The sequence below is a fragment of the Neolamprologus multifasciatus genome, chromosome 2, assembly GCF_963576455.1.
Source record: "Neolamprologus multifasciatus chromosome 2, fNeoMul1.2, whole genome shotgun sequence".
NCBI classification, from domain to species: Eukaryota; Metazoa; Chordata; class Actinopteri; order Cichliformes; family Cichlidae; genus Neolamprologus; species Neolamprologus multifasciatus.
The window spans coordinates 33,162,340-33,177,202 of NC_140440.1; the positions used below are offsets into that span (position 1 = coordinate 33,162,340).

Sequence of the window (14,863 nt, forward strand, 5' to 3'; positions counted from 1 at the left end):
AGATACGAACATCAAATAATAATTTTAAATATTTATAGATACATTTAACTATATTGGATAAAGAATATTCGTTATTTTTTGTTTTTTGAAAGTACGATTGACAAGTCTCGTGATACAGATGGTCGCGTGGGACGTTCCAAATTATCGGAATTTTTTATTTTACTGTCATGCACTGAAAAACTAACTAACTAACTTTCACTGTTAGTCCTTATTTAATAACATGGCAGTACAAAAATATGCACACATATATATTATAATTACTTAATTATTAACTGAAATATGCCTGTAATTTGTAATTTAATGCTCAGACATACGAGTTGTACAGCCAAGATTAAGAAAATACAAATTTCCGAGGAGGCATTGAAAGTGGCAAAGCCCTATACAACACTCTTGTTTTCGCTCGTGATTATGCTATCACTGTGTAGCTAAGAAGTCTCGTTTTTGTCAGTCAGAATCGTCATGTTTATGCGTGTTTAGCATTGAAATATATCTATACAGCTGCACCATCTAAACTTAAAAAAACGACGATGACATCTAAACTGAAAGGTACGTTAAAATCCTCTGCCCTTATCCTTATGCTAAAGATAACTAGCTGTTAGCCTCGTAGCCTCCACTTTTGCGAGGTAAGGAAACACTTTTCGTTGTCGGTTATTAAGATGAATCTGATATAACTCAATGATAGTAACAATAGTGGTGATGATGAAACAGAACATGTTGTCGGTGGCAAATTTTAACAACTGTGTTCGCAAATTAGCGTTTATCGTTCCTGTCTTTTGAACATTGTGTATAATCTCCTATAGTGTTATTGTTCCACAGTGTGGTAGACGTCATTAATGTAAGATGCACAAGTAACCTTAATTAGCTGTAATTATCTGTGTTTTACTTTTGATGTAAAGACATTCGTGATAGAATTTGAAAAGAGATTCAGAGTACATTTGGTTGGAACGTTGGTTATTTTTTCGTTCATTTAATCATTCATAGTATAATATAATAAACTAAATGTTATGTTGAACTAATAATAACGTTTGTTGGTTTGCATATACGCACTGTGAGAAATAAAAATGGTTTGGCTATTTACATTTTTAGCTTATTACATTGTAATTTCCTTTTTTGTCAGCACTGAAATAAACTTTACTGTTGTAGGTACTTAAGATAGTAGTTAGTGTTTATATACTAGTGTTTATACACTAGTGTGTATTTCTAGTGTTGCTAACCTCACACCATTAAAGACACAAGTTTTTAAAAAAAAAGCAAAACAAAGAACACTCAAAGTAAAATAATGCATATAAAATCACCAAACTTGGAGATTTCTTTCCACAGGAAGAACATTAAAGACTATAAAGTGATCAGTAATTAAAGCTGTCAAAAAATGTGGTGGAGTGTAGTGTTTGCCCCTGAGATATAATGTATGTAAGAGAAAATGCTCAGCTAAAGTACTGAAAATGCTTTAAATGGTCCACAGACCAGTCCATCCAGCCAATGATTCAATTGAACTAACTTTCATTTGTATAGCGCCAAATCACAACAATAGTTGCCTCAAGGAGTTTTATATTGTAAGGTAAAGACCCTACAATAATACAGAGAAAGCCACAGCAATCAAACAAAATGCTATGAGTAAGCATTCAGTGAAGAAACCTCCAGCAGAATCAGGCTTCAGGAGTGGCGTCCATCTGACACTGTGAAAAAAAGACAGTGGAAGAGAGCCAGAGATTAATATATTAGATACTATATTACTTCTTACTTCAAAATACAAAAAATGAGTTCCATAATGTACTGTATATTTTAATGTTAAAGTAGAATGACAAACTTTGTAGTTTGTCAGCATATAGCAAGCAAGACATATTTTAATACTTTCATTATGGTTTTGTGTTTTGATTTTAGTTGGGAAGGTCGGTTCCAAGAGTAAGGAGGATGCCCCTTATGAGCTGGAGAGCCAGTTTGTCCTTAGGCTTCCTTCGGTGAGACTTTTGCACTTGAAGAAATTCATTGTTTGATGGAAATTCAGTTTTATCACCATCAATATGCTCTGGCTTCATTTTTCTTTCTTTTGCAGGAGTATGCCTCAACAGTAAGAAGGATTGCACAGTCTAGCAGTATGAACATGAAGGACAGACTCACCATTGAGTTGCACCGTAAGCTGCTCACAATCTTGGCACTGGTTTAATCTGTCTCACGCTGTCTCCCTGTCTTGTTATTCATTTGCAGTCGGGTCCAGAATTTTGAACGTTGTAAATATTTCTATAGCAGTTTCATTCTTTTTCTTATTTAAATGTAACAATGATTGTAGCATAACGGATCTAGTTAAAGAATTGTCACCCACATGTCCCCCTAACAGTCATTTGTCCCTCTTATTTGTAGCTGATGGTCGTCATGGCATAGTTAGAGTAGACCGTGTTCCTTTGGCCTGCAAACTAGTTGATCTCCCCTGCATGATTGAGTCACTCAAAACGGTGGACAAGAAGACGTTTTACAAGACCGCAGATGTCTGCCAGGTAAGCACGAGAGTGGAAATAAATTATTTTTACAGTTTTCCATTTTTTATTGGTTTAAAATAAAAGTACATTTTGGATTTTAGATACATGTTATGTAAATTTATTTTCCCCGGTTACAGTGCAGTGCAGTACAGATTAATCAGCATGATATTTAGCATTCATTTTTCCCCATCCACGGGTTAGATGCTCGTGTGTACACTAGATGGAGACCTTTACCCCCCTTTGGAAGAGCCAACTGGCACTGACCCTAAGACCAAAAAGAAGGATAAAGACAAGGACAAGAAATTTGTTTGGAATCACGGCAGTAAGTAATTATATACACACAGCAGCTTTTTGACTTGTTTATATTGAAAACTTGGCATATCAGCAGTTCAGGAAACATAATGTTCCCTCCTTGGGCAGTGGACTGATTTTTGGCTTCGCTAATCCCATTGTTTTGCTCTTTAGTCACCTGCCCTCTGAAGAACACGCGCAAGAGGAGATTTCGGAAGACTGCGAAAAAAAAGGTTCTGCCATTTTTCATTTTCCCTACAGCAATCCCCTCCCGTGTCCCATCTGTCTCCTTAGCATCTCGTTTGATGATCCATCTTTTTCCTAGGCTCTCTTCCAACAAGACATTTACATTTCATAAAACAGGAACTATGGTAAAAGTGAAAACTAAGATTTACATATAAATAAAGCCTTTCCATCTTAGTGTTCCCCAAAGGCATGCAAAAAAGCTATTTCACTATTGCTTTGATCAAAGTGAAAGCGAGTGGAGCTGGAGCACTACACTTTTACTTTGTCTTCTGAATAAATCTTCCTGAAGGTGCAGAGCTGAGCCATATTGATTTGGCCCCTTCTGTTTTTAATCGCTAATGTACTTCCTGGCATGTGGCCAGCTGCTACCTTTGTGTGTGTGTGTGTGTGTGTGTGTGTGTGGGTAAGACAAGGCAAGAGAGATGCTGCTAATACTACAAGTAACTCGATCTCTTTGTCTCTTGCAGTACATCGAATCTCCTGATGTGGAAAAGGAAGTGAAGAGATTGCTGAGCACAGATGCTGAGGCTGTCAGCGTCCGTATCCTTTTTGACACCTAAACATTCTGCACGTCTATCTTAGGACAATAGTAATGGTGTATATAAACCATCAAAACAATAGTGTGTATTACATCTTTAAAAGTACTTCAGAGTAAGGCAGAATCAGCTGGCCATTACTTGTAACGTGAAATCTAGTCAGTTTTTCAGAAGCGTCACATAATTACCGCTCTTTGTCTTTTAGGTCAAACATAATCTCTGTTTAATCTACCATGTAAAATATGTTGAAGTTAGGCCCAAGTGGCTTTCCTGAGTCCTGCATGGTTACATGGCTCACCTGATTTGACTCTCTCTGATGCCTTTGAGAGAGATGCACTGTGCGAGGAAGCTATTAGTGCTTTAATGAAACCCTAAACTTGCCTGACAGAATAAGAGCATAGCGAGGCTGCCTTGAGTGGCTGCTTGCTGTGTGTTAATTGAGATGGACTGATCATTATCATTGCTTAGTTGGTCACAGTGAAGTGAAGATTCTTATTTTAATTTTAGTGCTTGCATACAGCTGGGGAGATAAACACGGCACTAATGAATGTTAAAACTGAGACCGTTTCTCTGCATCTAATTTGACCCTTCAGGTCTTTTTTTGAAGTAGGATTATTCAAAAGACAAAAGTCTTTTACTTTAGTTTAGACCCTCTGAAGGTTAAAGGAATCTGCAGAAGGTGTGCCGACCCTTAACTTAGTTATCAGGATGGGAGGTTATCGCAGAGGATGAGTCCAAGGAAGCAGATCAACACAGCTCTCTGGCCAACCTGGATTCCTCACCTGGCACCTCAGGACACAAGATGGGCCATGGGTCCTCTGGTAAATAAAACGTAATTTTAAAAAGTCGTGTGAAATAAGATGTGGTACACTCTGTTATAATGCTCAGCCAGCTTCTCAATTCAGCTAAAAAAGAGAACATGTTCTGCTACCTAGAGGTGGGAATCACCATACATCCCACGATACGATATTATCACAATACTTAACGCACGATACGATATTATTGCAATTTTTTTAAAATATTTTGCAATATTCAGATTCTGTACATAAAGGTAAACTTTATCAATATTCATTTTATCTAATAACAAAGTCTCACACTCAGTCTTTCTCTCATTTCAGTTTTATTGTTGACAAACTGAACGGTTTGTATTACAGTCTAGTCCAACTTAACTGAATCAACCATCTGGTACAATTATAGCTATTCTGAACTATGCAGTTTATGAAAACTATGCAGCCCCTTCAGCAACTGAAGAATTTGAAAGTAAATTAAAACAAAATATAATTTTACATTCAATAAAAAATTTTTAAACTTAATTAAAATAAAACATGTCTTAAATTAAAATAAGTAAACTGTCATGTTTATTGCTGCCAAAAAAAAGTTAAACACATTTGGACAGTGAAGGAATGTCAGGATTCTTGCTCAGAAAAAGGATCAACATGCTCTGAAGTCAGAGCACAAAAACCTTTTTTGTAACAAAATATCGATTTCTGCTGTCCCTGTATCGATACATTATTAGCAAACAAAATATCACCATACTACACAGTATCGATTTTTTTCCCCCACCCCTACTGCTACCCAGGCCTTTTAGCTGACCTATATGAACACGCACAATAAAGCTTGATTGATTTAGTGTTTTTAATAATAGCATTATAATTGGGATGAGCATTTAAAAATGGTTATCCGAATCAATAAGACTCAGAATACTAGTGAACACATCATGTAATTAGGATGCAATTCCTAAACTTTTCTTCACTCTGGATGAGATGTATGTACACATGCATAGGGCTGTGCAGTATGACCAAAATCTCATATCCCGATATAAGACATGTATCGTCCCGATAACGATATAAATCACAAAAATGTAACATTTTCTGTAAATTCTGTGAATCTCGGGCAGCTCGACTTGCGTGAAGTGTTTCCAGCTGCGCGTCGTGTAGCTGGAGTCGAGTGTTTTAACCGATGCATGAAACGATACATTTTTAGACATAAGTTGTAACAGCCGCCACTTTCTTTGTGAGTATTTATTACACGGCGTGCTGCGGGGAAAAGCCTGTTCTAACGTTTGAGTCTAAGGTTTATTTTTTTAGCACCTGGCGACTCTTCTTTGCTTCCCATCCATAAACACTGCATACTGTTTCATGTGATTCGGTTTATTTTGAAAAGTCTTAACAGGATCTTGAGCTTTATTGTGAAAGGTTTATGTGGAAAATAAACAAGCGGACACGCGATGGTTTTACTGTCGTTGTTGCATAAAAACAGGCGCTTGTCCGTTAGTGGTGTGGTTATATTAAATATAAAGCTGGGCTCACACTCTGCGATTTTTGGCCCATTTTGAGCCGATTTTTCAGTCGTGCGACCGTTTTGGTGATGGCCTGATTTTGGCCTTCATCGTGCATCGTGTAGTATACGTGGGGTAACGAGAAGCCATTAACACCTCACGACCAGCTCCCGATCATCAATCGCTTGGTCGCTTGGTCGTGAGGATCCTCACCACCGTCGTGAGGGTGTCACCGCAGCTGCTCACACTGCGCACGCGCAAACACATAAATGTCGGTGAAAAAGACGGCGCAGCACGGCAGTGCAGCGTGTGATCTGGACACAAGCGATGGAGGCACAACTTGTAGAACTATGGCAAGCTCATCCGAGCCTTTTCGATGTGGCCTCACAAAATGATCACGACCACAACAACCATGAAAATAGTTGGATTTACAAGCTGCTCAATCACAGCTGCCTGATCAATGTTTTCATTAGCAATTTAGCAAAGTTGATGGCGGTGGTGTGTGTCTGTGTGAGTGAAAGACAGATTTTCTGTTATAACCTTCATTTTTATGGACGCACAGTGTGAGCACTCAGGTCGCATCAGAGCATCGGGTCGTATAGTGTGAGGCCCTGCATCGTGACCTACGAACTTCTAACCCCTGCGAGTCAATCGTACAGTTTGAGCAGAAGCTGAATAACGCGACTGAAAAAAACGCACAGTGTGAGCCCAGCTTAAGAGAAAGAGAGAGCTTTAAGAAATTAATATAGCCACTACAGTGACCATCAAAACAATGAAAAAATATTGCTGTAAACAGTTTATTTTGCGACACCACGAAACAAACGATAGCGTAAAATGAAACGATAGTTTTTATATCGTCATCCGATATATATCGTTATATCGAACAGCCCTACACATGCATACTAAATGATCTATCCATAAAGCTCATCAGATTGTTCATAAAACAGTCATGAACAAATTAGTGCTGCTGTAACAAGCAATTATGAACAAAAACATTTCCCTAACCTTTTTACCTCATTTCATTTCCTCCTTTCATTCCTTCCCATACCTTGAGGTATGTGGCTAAACTAGCTAGTGGTTCATGCTTGAGTGACTTCTACTGTACTGCCAAGTGTTGGAGCAGAGTTATTTTTGCCATGTAAGAGAAGAGCAGGCTGGTTGTTTAGACTCCACATTTATTCTTTCCTGTCATATAAGCCCAGAGTTTTAAAGCTCCAGCAGACTGTTGGCTCTGTGACCTAGATTAATCCCAGAGCAAGTGCTCTAAATTCTCGCTGTTTCCATCTTTGTGTTTGCGTTTCTAACGCTAATGTGCTTTCTGCATCACCAGTCCAGCATGATGAACTGAGGGAGATCTTCAATGACATCAGCAGTTCAAGTGAGGACGAGGAGGACGAAGGGGACCGGCATGAAGACGAGGACCTGAATATCATGGACACAGAGGATGATCTGGTCCAGCAGCTCCAGGACAAACTTAATGAGTCCGATTCTGCACAGAATGAAAGTGATAGAAACAACCAGATAGGTATGAGGCAGAAAACGATATACAAGTCATTGTATATAGTTTTTATCGCTGCATTAACTCATAAATAAAATCACCACTAGCTGCAGTCCAACTGATATAAATTACATTTTGTTGTTAAAAATCTCTCACCAGCATCTCTAATCAGATTTTGTTATTTTCTGAAAACAACTTATAAGAATTTTGTAAACACAGGAGAGATAGATGTGATTATTATATGTGTGTGTGTGTGTGTGCGTGTGTGTGTGCACCCAGGTGGATGTGAAGTAAGTGCCGCATTAGAATTATGCAATCTTTCATGCCGTGCTTGCGGTCTACACCACAGAGATAATTCTCTTTCTCTTAGCCGACTTGCTCTGCATACCAACAGTTGTTCATTTTTCAGTTGCAGCAGTCACAGCCAAGAAAGTGGGCTTGGCTGCCCAGAGATACTCGTCGAAGCAGAGGTCAAAAATAACCCGAGCAAGGTGTCTGAACTTTTAATCGAAGTTGAATTTTCTAGCTCATCACACACTCTCAAATAAATAGCCTTACTTGAATACACGTGCTGCGCCCTCATCCACAGAGATGCTCATTCTGACAGCTCTCAGCTCTCCTCTTCAAATAACCAGTCTGACAGGTGTTGTGGCTCAGCAGGAGGCTCGGGGAGCTGTCCAGTTTGACAGCACACTACCTCCTTAGCTAGATACATAGAACTGTCAGTCAGGCAGCACTACTGGCCAGCTCAACTGTAGCATCTTGGCGGAGCCCTTCTCAATATGTTGGATTCAGGCCATGCATGATAATGGCATCCATGCATAGCTGTAAAATAGGGCTGCACGATTTTGCATAAAATGAGAATCACGATTTTTTTTGGCTTGGAATTGAGATCACGATTCTCTCACGATTTTCTTTCCCAGTATAAATATTTATTGCGCTTATTAACTGCACATCAACTTCGTAACAGTTGAGACTGAACATAAAAACAATAAATAAACATAAAAACAACAAATGTCTCACGTTTTGTCGTTGCCGGAAAACGTTGTACTGCTTAAAATTGCGTCTCCACCGTTGCTCGACACTGCGTGTATAGAGCAGGTAGTGCAACAATAGAAAAATAGTTGTGGGACGGCACTGTGTAGCGTTTGTCTAGGGTGTTGATCATTTTCCTAAATCCCTCGTTTTGCACAGTGTTGATGGAGCCATATCTTTGGTCAGGTGATAAGTAATAGCCTCCGTAATTTCTTTGTGCCTGCGGGAGTTCGACGTGTATAGGGAAGGGTGGTTGACCGGGACGGATTTTCTCCTGTCACTTTCTCGTCATCCCTGACGAGCAGTGTTGCCAACTCCTCAGTAAGGAAAATCGCTATTGGCTGTCCTAAAAGTCGCTAGAAGTCGCTAAATAACGTCATCACCTAATTTGCATAATTGGTCATGCTAATGTAATTGTAATCTATGTTGTTGGAGAGAGAAATAACATCGTGGAAGAGACATAAAGTGAGCAAAAAACGTCCTAAATGCATTTAGAATTTATTTAGAACTACAAATTAAATTTATTTTAGCAATTATTGTTTTTTTAATGTCTCAATTCCAACCTTGCTCCTTTACCCGGGCTTGGACCGGCAAAAGTGACCCGAAATAGGCACTCTGGTGGAGTTACTTTGTGTGTGTGTTTATAAGTAGTTTTAAACCTTGTGATCCACAAAACAGCATAAGAGTAAAAGAAGAACTGACTGCGTTACAGCACCCGCTGCTTGTTGAGAGTAAAAGCAATATGCGCTTTCACGTCTTTTTTTAGCGACTTTTTTAAGAAAAAAAAAGGTTTTTTTAGAAAAAAAAAGTCGCTAGGGGGTCTGAAAACTCGCTAAATATAGCGACAAAGTCGCTAAGTTGGCAACACGGCTGACGAGCTCTCCGTTGTTTTTTCCCTGCTAATTTTAGCATCACACGGCACAGCTTCTGTATCACGTGGTATAAGGCTCCGCCCTTGTCATTTGTTGAGCAGGAAGAGTGAGCGCTTGTTTTCATGCAGATTACGTCCCGGATCAAAATGCGGTACAATCGTCGTCTTTTTTGTTTATTTTTATTTTTTTATCGTTGTCATTTGGAAATGAGATCGCACATAAGTATGAATCGAGATCGCGATTTTCTAACGATTAATCGTGCAGCCCTACTGTAAAAGTTGAATGAATGGGTTCACATGGCCTCCTTATTGTTAGATAGTCTGCATTACAACAGCTTTGTCAGAAGTTGGAGCCAGGGGGAAAGGGTGAATGGATACAATTAGTTATAAGATGGTTGATTGGTGGTGGAGCCACGGGTTTCTGTGAGACACGGTCACTCTGGGTGGATTTGATGAGAACTCTGTGTGGTGCACAAAGCAGACTGATTTAGTTGTGTCTTTATAGAACTGCATCCTGCTGACTCGTGTCCTTTTAAATCGACTGATTGTTCCCATTATGGATAATTTGTCAAACTGAAATGGAGGCATCCTTATGGTTCAGCAAGCTAAGCTGCATACCTCGTCCCCGTGGCAAGTGTAGTGTCTCAAATTATGTCACATCATCTTCGCCCTCCAACCTTTTTTGCCTCCTCTTTGCAGCACATAAGTGTTTTTATGACAGCCCTCACACGTGAACCTCCCACTGTGTCCTGCAGTTATGGAGTACCAGGTGCAGATCAACAACATTAAGGCCAAGCTTCAGGAAACTCGTGCCCGCAAGAAACAGCAGGAGGAGCTCATCATGAAAGTGGAAAACCAGGCCCTCAAAGTAAGCACTGAAAACACTCACACGCTTTTTCACCCGTTCATCCAAAAACTAGGTCTGCACGTACAGAGACGTAAACAAGAACATGCAGATGAGCTTGGAGGCAAAATTCTTCATGCAGCATAAATTCTCTCAAAGGTGACAGGAAAACCTAAATAACAGCTGATTTCACACGTTGTTGGAGGACATTATTTTTTTAAATGTTTATTTTAAAGCCCAGAAATTGCTGCAACTGCTGCTAGCCTTTTTCTCTGTAAGTTTTTCCATGCACAAAAAAGGAGCCGAAAGTTCATTCTTATGCCCGGCACTCTTTAGTGGAGAATTTACAATGAGTGAAACATGAGCGGACACGACCCTTCCTACGTTGCCATTTAACGCTCTCATTGCTCAGTGTTTTGGGACCGTCGGAGCCCCATCTCTAGTCGTTATTATCACAGTCACATGAAAAAGGTCAGCTGTCTCTGACTGGCATTCCAAGTGGCCTTTCTGTCAGAGAGGAGATACTGACACGAGCAGCCCAGGCCGACACACATTTAAAGCCATCACAATTTAATGAGGCTCAGCATGTCGACTCAAACAAACCTTGTTTGCCTCTCTGCTCTTACAGAACCGTTTCCAAGCCTTGTTGGATGAGATTATTCAGCAGGAGGAGCGGGAGATGGAGCAGGTAAGCACCTTTTTGTAAAAGCCAAGGATCAGTGCTCACTGTGAGCTTTCTACAGCCTTCAGCACTTTGCATGAATTTATCTTGAATGAATGTCAAATATCATGTCGGCGGATGGTGTTGTGTTTGCTATGCTTTTTAAACCCAACATTTTTCATGCCTAATAGCAAAGTTGAAAACCAATCAAGCGCAATTTAATTTGACAGCAGCTACCAGGGGAGTCCTTTTTGTAGCTGTGGCATAGTGGCCACCCACTGTCCAGGGTCGTTGTTTGTATTGACAAATGACTGCAGCAAATTAATGTGAAAAGACATGTTAATCATCATCCACTTACCCTCCAATTACACCACGGTGCTGTTGGGCATCAATCACGCCCTCTATTTTCTGCTCCAACAGCTGGCCTCCCTGCAGGAGCAGCTGGACTCACTGATAGAGAAGTGACCACCAGGGGGCAGTCACATGTCATCTTCTGGCATACAGGAAAGACAAGGAGGAGAAAAGCCTTCATCCAGGGAGAAGAGAATTTTTATTGGAAGTTGCTGTGTCATTCCTTTAAATTTGTGATTTTCCTATTGCACCGCACACAGATTGGTTCACTCAAAGTTTGTGTTTTTAAGTTGACAAAATGCGTTTGTAGTTACTGTGTGATTAAACTGTTCCACCTCAGTGTTTAATGTTGTCTGGGTGTTTATTGTCTTAAAGACAAATTGTTTACTGCAGGTCAACATTTATTTTAATAATAATAATAAAAATAAGTTACAAAAATGTTACAAAATGTATTTATTTTTGTTTATATATTCCTACATCATTGGTACTAATGACCAGCATGGTCATGGTGGATTTTGGTTCAAACACACCTGATTGTGGCAGCTCTTACTGCTTAACTGTTATGTAATATACTTTCCACTGAGGGATTTGGGTTTAAGTCATGCCAGGATAGTTTACGTATACCTTTAATGTCACTGGAATTGGTTTTCTTCTTTAAAATTTGTTTGTGTTTATATTTTCATGGACGTAGATATAGAAGTAGCAAAGACTTTGACTGCTAAATTTGAGCTTTTTTGTTGTAAAGTACCTCTAGGCTCTACTGAGCCTTTTTTTCCTGGTGCAAGTCCCTACTACTAGATTTACTGACCCTGCGCAAATTTGCGTAAATTCCCCTGAACCTAACACCTCCTAGCACCCTGCTGAGAGGCCTTCAGCTCCATTGTTCTCCTGCTTTTGTTGTCCAAACATACCCTCCGCCAACCCCCAACCAGGAGAGATTCAGGAGACAGGAGAGAACCAGGAGAAAGTCTTTCCTTCCAATCGTTGTCAGACTCAACAACAAAGTACCTGCAGCCTACAATACACCATATTAGTAGCTTTTATGTGCAGTATTATGCAATATTAGTTCTTGTCAATCCTTGTCACTACATTGCATGCCTGTCCATAATATACACAGAGTATATGTACATATATTTATATATCCGCACCTTACATAATATATATAAAGTCTAGTTTAAGATATCTGGGCCTTTTCATGTGATATAGGCTAACAAGGATTTGAATGTCCCCCTTGAACTTTGACACATTTTGTCACATTACAGCCACAAACATGAATCAATTTTATTGGAATTCCATGTGAAAGACCAACACAAAGTGGTGTACACGTGAGAAGTGGAATGAAAATCATACATGATTCCAAACATTTTTTTACAAATAAATAACTGAAAAGTGGGGTGTGCGTAATTATTCACAAATCTTCCACTGCAGCACGTTGACAAAAGTTGTTGTTGGAGCTGGAAGTGAAGGGAGGGTGAACACAAATATCTTCCTGTAGGTCTTCACATATATATTATGTGTCTGACAACTCTTTTTTTAACAAAGCTGCCTGTCAGCACACCAGACTGGCTTAACTTTAACCCGTCGCAAAAGCCAATACAGGTGCAGGTTTAATACAGGCTATCTGGGACTGTGTTTAACAGAATAGTTCAAGTCTCCAAATGGATGTTTTTAGGTGTTGTGTGCACCATAAGAAATCGAGGTAAAGGCTGCATGGTCATCTCAAGGCATATTGATGTTTTTATGATAACAATTTGTAATATTATTCGGAGGCTCAACGTCTGCGGGACCATTGCTAACCTCATGAGAAATGAGCACAACAGACAAAAATCAACTGAAAGATTTAACATGTTAACAAAAAGGAAGAAGAACCAAATAAAGTCAAAGGTGAAACACACATAAAAAGCCGGCGAGATCAAAGCAGGTGTATGGGGAGAGACCCACGATGACCCCGCTTTTAAAAGAGAAAACAGAAAAGCCCATGTTGACAAGCCAGTATTTCTGAGAGTCCTTTTACAGATGAAACATGATTAAGAGCTTTTTGGTAGGTTACATCAGCTCTGGGTTCACAGAGGAAAACAGAATCTGAAATGAAGTTTCATGAAAAGGACACAATCTTCACTATGAAAAATGAATTGCCTCCTTCTTAGTAAAAGACATGCTACGGGCTTGTGCACAAATCACATCGAACACTGCACGGCACAGTGCACCAAGTATCAAGGTGGAACACTATTGTCAAAGCTCTGTCTCACTTGCAGGTCATGGCTCCTCCAATCGTATAAAAGACCCAAAGTATACATTTAAAAGCTCTCCACACGGGTTGAGAAGGTGACCTTTATGTGGTGCCCTGCTATCAATCCCAGTTTTATCCCACTGAACATCTGTTGAAAGAGCTGAACCTCTTCACCGGGAGAAGGTACCAATCAAGCCTGAGACAGGTTTGCTCAAGTAAGAGGGTGAAACTACCGGTTATGAGCAACAATAGGGGCTTGGTTTTCATCTGACTCAAGAGTGTACTACAGAATGTTATTTTAAGTGTCCTTGAAATAGATGTCCTATATATGTGCATGAATAGTCTATCTCAGCTACAAGCAGTGTTGGGAAGGTTACTTTTAAAATGTATTCCATTACAGATTACAGAATGCATGCCCCAAAATGTATTCTCATACGTTACTCAATGAGAGTAACGTATTCTGAATACTTTGGATTACTTAATATATTATCATGCTGTTTACAACTACATGAATGTACTATTGCTGTGATTTATTACTGTTACTGAAGGTCCGCGGCTCCGAACCGTAGTAAAGGGACCTCTGGCTAATACGGTGGGTTCTGTGTCGGGCTCGTAGCCGAAAACTAGCTTTACTTTGTTGTCTGGGTCAACTTTGCTAGCAGAGACAGAGAGAGGCGTTGAAAGGCTGCTCCAACGGAACTTATTGTTTTTGGAGGAAAACACGAACACGGTGTACAGTCGAGTCTTAATAGCTTACTTACAGCTGGGCTCGTCAGGCTCTCTTCTTGGCTGCAGTGGTTATTATTATATTTACATGCTTCCAGCTCCCGTTTTTGCTCGATGACAGCTCGTACTTTTCCTTTTTCTCCCTCCCTCGCTCACAGACACATAACGTGTATGGCAGTCCATTCTCCCTGCAGCACGGACTACACTGCCTATGATGCTACATTCTTTAGAGCTATACCTGTAGCATTCTGCCTATTAGCTTAGCACAACAACAACAAAAAGGCCTCTCTCACCCAGGAAACACGCACAGAGAGAGAGCGTCACCCTGTAACCATGGCAACCGTAACGCTGCCGCCTGGAACAACAGAACGTAGCTGTCAAACAAAACCCAAACAGTCCTGACCCGCCACAATATGAAACAGGGAAGTACCGCTGTGTATTCCATTTATTTCAACAAAGTAACTGTATTCTAAATACCACCTTTTTAAACGGTAACTGTAACGGAATACAGTTACTCATATTTTGTATTTTAAATACGTAACGGCGGTACATGTATTCCGTTACTCCCCAACACTGCCTACAAGTTTTATTTATTGGCTCAGAATCAGTACTATATCACACACTTTAATGTATTTTAAGATTAAAGAGCGTGGTAGCATGGTGGTTAGCACTGTTGCCTCATAGTAAGAAGGTCCTGAGCTCAATACCATGTGTTAATTGAAAAATCTAAATTGCTCATAGGTGTGAAAAGGTGAGTGTAAATGGTTGTCTGTCTCTGTGTGTTAGCCTTGTTACAGACTGGTGACCAGTCCAGGATGTACC

The 14,863-nt window shown here is 39.9% G+C and overlaps 1 protein-coding gene across 1 annotated transcript; it reads left to right on the forward strand.

The window, feature by feature from the left end:
* Positions 1 to 17: 17 nt before the first annotated feature.
* On the forward strand, positions 18 to 11,424 carry taf7 (TAF7 RNA polymerase II, TATA box binding protein (TBP)-associated factor). Its single transcript, XM_085184815.1, has 12 exons — positions 18 to 546; positions 1,882 to 1,958; positions 2,054 to 2,132; positions 2,359 to 2,492; positions 2,676 to 2,796; positions 2,940 to 2,998; positions 3,479 to 3,551; positions 4,255 to 4,368; positions 7,156 to 7,350; positions 9,985 to 10,097; positions 10,702 to 10,761; positions 11,155 to 11,424. Exons 1-12 carry the CDS (start codon positions 528 to 530, stop codon positions 11,197 to 11,199), a joined length of 1,089 nt encoding a protein of 362 aa, XP_085040941.1. The 5' UTR covers positions 18 to 527; the 3' UTR covers positions 11,200 to 11,424.
* The last annotated feature ends 3,439 nt before the right edge of the window (positions 11,425 to 14,863 follow it).